This window comes from Humulus lupulus, chromosome 4 (assembly GCF_963169125.1).
Source record: "Humulus lupulus chromosome 4, drHumLupu1.1, whole genome shotgun sequence".
Lineage (NCBI taxonomy): Eukaryota > Viridiplantae > Streptophyta > Magnoliopsida > Rosales > Cannabaceae > Humulus > Humulus lupulus.
Genome location: NC_084796.1, coordinates 15,015,283 through 15,022,190, shown reverse-complemented (window position 1 = coordinate 15,022,190; position 6,908 = coordinate 15,015,283). Strand labels below are relative to the sequence as shown.

Genomic DNA, 6,908 nt, shown 5'->3' with positions numbered 1-6,908 from the left:
CTTGAGAAGATATGAGTTTTTTGTTTATGATGTGTACAAGTCAAATACTGTTTATGGGACTTCTGTCAAATTTGTGAAGTTCTCTTTTTTTGTGTGTCAAAATCAAAATTATGGACAAGATAAACTTGTAGAGTGCGAACGACATGTCGTTTTCAACGCTTTGACTACAACCAGATTTTACAAAAGTATATCCTTCGCCGAGAGCAGCTAATAGTTAGAAACGAAGTAGATATTTAGTTGATTTATCTACTTATATAAATACATATTAAATTTTTCATACAACGGTATAGTACACATAAAATATGAAACGACATGTCGCTATTAGGATTTAAATAAAAGTACATACGTGTGGTTGGAACAAATTCTTGCAGCAATACCCGAAATCATGACACTGCAATATTATTGTTAAAGCTATTAGTATTAAAATTGTACAATACTGCAATAGAGAGGATTTGTTAGCTAATTAAGTAACAAACGACACGTCGTTTGCAGAACTGAACCGCAGCAAATATTACTACAAAACAGCGCCTATATTGGATGAAGTAAGCGACAATAAATAGTATGCATATATAGTTAACTACGTGTCCAAGAAGACCATGCAATCCATATTCCAGTGGATTAGGTTACACAAAATTACATTTAGCAATGTGTATAAAGTGTTGCTATATGACAATTCCCGACACTAATATATCAGGTTCTAATATATTTAAATTTAATTTACATTAAGCATTGTGTGTAAAATGTTGCTATATGACAAGGCCCAACTAGTAATACACATGGGGCGGGGAATTGTCGGGGAGTGCTCCCCCGTCCCCGTCCCATCCCCTGCTAATTCTCCGTCGGGGATACGACAAAGAACTCCTATTGGGGCGGGGAATTCCTACAGGAAACCAACTTATTTAAAAAAAATATTAAATTAAAATTTTAAAATAAAAATCATAAATTATATGTAAATTAAAATGTTGTACAATATTTATTATTTAAAATATTAAACATTATCCTAAATAAATTTTAAAATATTAAAAAAGTTATTACTATACTACAAAAACACATAAAGAAATATATAAAATACATATAAAAATATATAAAAATTTAAACGGGGCCCGTCGGGGCAGGGAGTGTTATACCCGTCCCCGCTATTTAACATTCGGAGATTGAAAATTATCCCTGTCTCTGCCTCGTTCCCTATTTAGACAGGGATTCCCTGCCCCATTAGGGGCGGGCCCCTGTGGGGCCCGTTAACATGGGGAAAATATGCATTTCTAGGCCCAACACTGATTATATTTAATATTTGATTTAACATATTTAAATTTAAGCAATATTAAAATGCACTGTACTATATTATATGGTATAATTTACCATAATGACCAAATTTGTTGGTTGGATGAATTTTTATTTCTTTAACTCATCATATATTACGGCATTAACAAAGGAGAAATTTCACTTTCTATGTTTAATGTAGCACTATAATTAATAAAAGTTCCCTCTAATGTAACCCTAACAAAAATATGTTAGTTTCTTATCCTAGGACCAAGATACCCCTCTTATAAACACATTTTCTATTTTCACTCTAACTTTCTCCCGCTCTCACGGCTGCACACTTCAATATGACCAAAGCTTCTATCTCCGACCACATTGTTGTCAAACAACATTGAAATCATTCAAAGATTGAAGTGAACACAAGAATACTCACGACACCATCAATTTATTGGGTTTTTGGAGCACAAAATTCATGGGGTAAGTACATAGGGTATTAATATTATGATGGGTGTTATTTTTGAACACTTATTATCCTAGTTCGAACAAATCTGTTGCTATATTTTGTGTTTTTTTTTATTCTATAGATTTTGAATTTTTCTGCAATATTCTGTAAAAATTTCACTACGTGTCTTGATATGCTTCGTTGTGCCTCGATTGTGTTATTAGGATCAAGCAAAAACCTCAATGGACCTCAATAAACTTTTGTATTTTGTTTAATTTTTTTTTACATGAATACACCTCTCTAGACCTCGATGGACCTTTTGAAATGAGGTCCATCGAGTGTTACAAAGGTCTAAGTATATTTGATACAAGATCAATTGTATTGGGATGCACTCTTCGAGTCAGTCTCAGCGAAATTCTCTCAATGAAAGCACCAATTGATACAAGATCAATTGTATTGGGATGCACTCTTCGAGTCAGTGCCAAACTCCAAATTGAACCAAAATTCTACTATCTCATTTCCATCCCCATAATAGCTACACAATTACATATTTATAGGCTTTTACACCACTTACAAATTACTAATAAGCCCCTATAGTATTTTCATAGTCTAACACTTTCCCACCCTTCAAAATCACCTTGTCTTCAAGGTGGTAAAACTGAAAAATAAAACTAAAAACATGCACAACCATAGAAAGGTAAAATCTCTATATTACACCCCATTTATTTTTGTTTTGGTCCATTTTAGCAAGCCCAAGCCCAAACTTAATAAGACTCCTAGGTAACACGTGGGTCTTCTTCTCCACATGACTATCTGTAACATATACACATATATGTAGATATATGTATATATATATATATATATTTCTTCTTCTACAGCAGCAGACTCATGAGACACCATATCAAAGATGAGTCGTCGCCGCTCCTCCGACTTGCTACCGCGATTCGGCGTGACCAAGCTTCTCTCCGACCGTCCATAATCACTCTGTTTCGTCCATCGCCGTCAAACTCTGTTACCCCGGCAAGCTCCACTTTCCTTCCCTCTAATAATCTTCGAATGAGTTCGACATTTTTGCTTGGAAACTCCGAACGATGAACTCGACCAAATCCGTGCCAAATCTGGTTCGAATCACGAACAACGAAGACAATGTCGGAGCTAACATCGATCATTGGAGCTAAGATCATCTTCCTCAGCGTTGGTGTTCCTCGAGCTTCATTCATTGCTGCAGATCTAGGATCTACAATGTTCAATGAAGCCACAATCGCCTTCTCCGCCTTCAGTGCTCTGCAAGCGGTCATCAACGTAGATCGGATTGGAATCAGTTGCGATCTACATAGATCGACACCACGATCTGGAGGCGAAAAAATCGTTGGATCTAAAACCTCTAACGAAGCCAGAGGTGTCTTCTCCGATGTCGGTGATCTGCAAACTGCCGTCATTGCCGCAGATCGTACCAGAATCGATTGCGATCTCCCTGGATCGGATCCATTAGAAATGTTGCTGCAGACGAGATCAAGAGGCATCTCCAATTGCTTCGTGTTGCTCACCGATTCAACCTTCGGCGAAGTAGGCAGTGCCGAACTTGAGGGAGCCATCGATGTCTCTGTTGATGAGCAATATCCCTCAACTCTAGCATCTAATTCCTCTTTGAGATGCACTTTTATTGCCTTCAGTTGAGCATCGAAGAATTGATCCATGCGCAATTCTATGGATTTCAGTGTGGCTCTTGCGAATTCATAAAGCTCTTCGTCAGTCATTGTGCGGGGCTCTCAATGAGATGCTCTCAGCGAAATTCTCTCAACGAAAGCACCAATTGATACAAGATCAATTGTATTGGGATGCACTCTTCGAGTCAGTGCCAAACTCCAAATTGAACCAAAATTCTACTATCTCATTTCCATCCCCATAATAGCTACACAATTACATATTTATAGGCTTTTACACCACTTACAAATTACTAATAAGCCCCTGTAGTATTTTCATAGTCTAACAATATTCATGTGAAAAAAAATGAAACAAAATATTGAAGGTCACCGAGGTCCATCGAAGACCTTCTTCTTGCTTGATTCTAATAACACCATCAAGGCGTATCGAGGCGTATAAGGCACTTCATGCAATTTTTGCTGGAAATCGCAGAAAAATTCAGATTCATAAAAATAAAAGGAAAAGCAAGAAAGAACACAAATATTTGTTCGAACCATGATAATAAGTGTTAAAAAAACAACCCATCATAATATTGACACCCTATGACTTATCTATTGATTTTGTGCTCCAAGAACCCAATAGGGCCGCGACAAATGATCTGGGATGGGTTGTGTAGTCGAGCTGGTGGGTGGAGCCATCGAGGTGGATGCTGGGAACTGATGAGCTGGTGGGTGGAGGCTGGGAAATATGTTTAGGGCAGAAATTGAGAGAGAAAATAGTGAAGAGAGAGAGAGAGAGAGAACGGGGAGTTATGATAAGGGTATTTAAGGGAATGTCGAAAACATTAGCATGTTTTTTTAATAGGAATATGAAAAGAGATATATTTTAATTACACCCCCACTTTATGCATATAAGCTGCTGAAATTTCTCTTGAGAAAGTCCCAGATAACATGGATTGGTATAATATACAATATAAACTCTCTCTCTCTCTCTCTCTCTCTCATATCGTGGTTTACATATGGAAACCCACAATAAATGTCATTGTTACAGTTACACATGCCAACATTGCCGATGATACAAATTATGTATATATTATTATATGTACATATCTCAAACTTTACAAAGCGGTCGAAGCAGACTTGTCTTTTTGTCCAATTTTGTACAATAGTTTACATCTTTATTTTACCAACTCTTACTCTACTTGTTTATGTTATTATTAAATTGGTTCATGAAGACCACTTGACATATATAGTAATAGTAATACTATATTGCTTGAACTCTCAGTTATAAATCACAGAACAAGCATTGATCTTTTTCTTCGTTTGGGTATGGATTTTATTCACAGTTTCTTGAATTTGATTCTCCCCCCTATTGCTATTATTTCTATTATTTTCTTTATACCACCTTTTTTATTCTACAAGTTGTTTAATTACTTCTTCATCAAAGCATTTATTCCAACCCAAAACTTGGCTGGAAAAGTTGTCCTCATCACAGGTGCCTCCTCAGGGATCGGTGAGGTTTGTACAAATCAAGTTTTGTTCTTAATACATTATTTTTGAATGTCAAAAGATATTGTTTGGATTCTAGAAAAAATTGTATTTGAAGAACTATAATTTCATAAATTGATATACTCTATGAAAATCATATTATATTTTTTTGGCGTGGATTTGGATTTACTCGGGCCTAGGTTTCAAAACTTGCCTTTTTATAACAGATTATGAAATATCATATATTATATGTTATTAATAAAATTTTATGTTATGATTTTTTTTTTTATCAAGAACTTGGCTTATGAGTATGCAAGGAGAGGAGCTAATCTAGCCCTGGCAGCTAGAAGAGAGAACCGGCTTAAGAGGGTGGCCGATGAAGCGATCCGGCTAGGATCACCGGACGCAATTGTGATCCGAGCAGATGTTAAGGAAGTTGAAGATTGTAAAGCACTTGTTGAAGAGACAGTGAACCACTTTGGACAATGTATGAGTCACTTATCTTCAAAGAACTTTTTTTTTCATTTTTCAGAAGAAAATATAATATGATATTTTTCCAATACATGTCAATACATTGGCTATTTTGTCAAGATTTTGTGGTTTTTGTTTTGGGGGGATAATATGCATTTATGTGACAGTGGATTATTTGGTGAATAATGCTGGAGTTGTACAACTGAGTTTGTTTGAAGATTCCACTGATCAATTCTCAACCACCAGATCAATTATGGTACATCATTTCATTTTGTTCAACATTAGAAGATTTATAGCCCAAGTTTCCTAAAATGGCAGTCTGGGGTTTAATTTATTCCTTCATACATAAATTAAATTTGTTTAATAATAGTTTAACACTAGCCAATATATTAATTTCTTGTATGTTCTATATAGGCTGAAATGTTTTAAAACTTAACCCATATTTTTAGTAGTTTAATAACAGGCTCTCAATTTTTTAGGACATAAATTTCTGGGGTTCAGTGTATTGTACCCAATTTGCAATTCCACATCTAAGAAAAAGCAAAGGAAAGATAGTGGTTAATTCTTCATCTGCTACATGGTTTTCACCACCAAGAATGAGCATCTACAATGTAAGTAATTAATTAATTACCTTGAAATTTATTATGCTTAATATCGCCCCCCAAAAAATCCACTTTCTTGGTTTACTTTATAGCTTCCAGAAGTGTAATGTTTCAGGCTAGCAAGGCAGCCCAACTGTGCTTTTTTGAGACATTAAAGGCTGAATTTGGTTCTGATATTGGAGTAACAATTGTGACTCCTGGGCTGATTGAGTCAGAAATGACAGGAGATCAGTTTTGGTCAAAGGTAATTAAAAGCAAAACAAAAACATAGCTTCAAAATTTTGGTGATTTATTATCTGAAACATCATTAATTAGTCTAATTCAATAATAATTACTGTGTTTTAGACTAGAATTAAAGGTGTCCCAGTTGAGTCAGCTGAAAGGTGTGCTAAGGCTATAGTGGAAAGTGCTTGTAGGGGAGATATGTACTTGACTGAGCCATCTTGGTGCAGAGCTGGATTTTGGTACAAATTCTTTTTTCCTCAATTAGTTCAGAAATGCTTCCACTTGGCATTAATTCATAGACCATGGACTTTAAACAAACGTGAATAAAAGAGATCAGAGTCTGGGATTTTAAGCCAAGTGCTTCTCTACCAATTATAATCTCTTAATTTATGGCCTAAGAGGATTAAATGGGTCAAATGTAAGTTGGATTTCTTGGTTTTTTTTTTTTATAATTTCGTTAAGGGTATATGGTTTTTGCTTTTGTAATAATTGAATCAGCAGATAGTGTTAGGTGAATGGAGATTTGTAATGTATTTGGTATGTATTGATATTTTATTATACTACTACTATATATAACATAGATTGTAAAATTAGGGCTCTCTTTTATAAGACAAGAGAAGACACTTTACAGAGTAAACACAGGAACAAGACTCCTCTAACAGAATAGTAACAGACCAATGAAGACCCCTCAAGAGGGGTCATATAATGTCTAATGTTAAAAATACTGTAATCTGAATTTAGCCTTAATTAATTCAAGAGAATCAAACAATAAATAGC

At 35.2% G+C, this 6,908-nt stretch overlaps 1 protein-coding gene across 1 annotated transcript; it reads left to right on the top strand.

Moving 5' to 3' along the window:
• Positions 1 to 4,671: 4,671 nt before the first annotated feature.
• Positions 4,672 to 6,644, top strand: LOC133830024 (11-beta-hydroxysteroid dehydrogenase A-like). Its single transcript, XM_062259916.1, has 6 exons — positions 4,672 to 4,863; positions 5,128 to 5,320; positions 5,472 to 5,560; positions 5,784 to 5,915; positions 6,022 to 6,150; positions 6,252 to 6,644. Exons 1-6 carry the CDS (start codon positions 4,675 to 4,677, stop codon positions 6,456 to 6,458), a joined length of 939 nt encoding a protein of 312 aa, XP_062115900.1. The 5' UTR covers positions 4,672 to 4,674; the 3' UTR covers positions 6,459 to 6,644.
• Positions 6,645 to 6,908: the final 264 nt, after the last annotated feature.

Excerpts from the sequence above, each read along its gene's own strand:
- LOC133830024 (XM_062259916.1), top strand. The coding sequence starts at position 4,675 with ATGGATTTTATTCACAGTTTCTTGAATTTGATTCTCCCCCCTATTGCT. Across the intron at positions 5,321-5,471 it reads AGTGAACCACTTTGGACAAT|TGGATTATTTGGTGAATAAT; the intron begins GTATGAGTCACT and ends TTTATGTGACAG. Across the intron at positions 6,151-6,251 it reads GAGATCAGTTTTGGTCAAAG|ACTAGAATTAAAGGTGTCCC; the intron begins GTAATTAAAAGC and ends ACTGTGTTTTAG.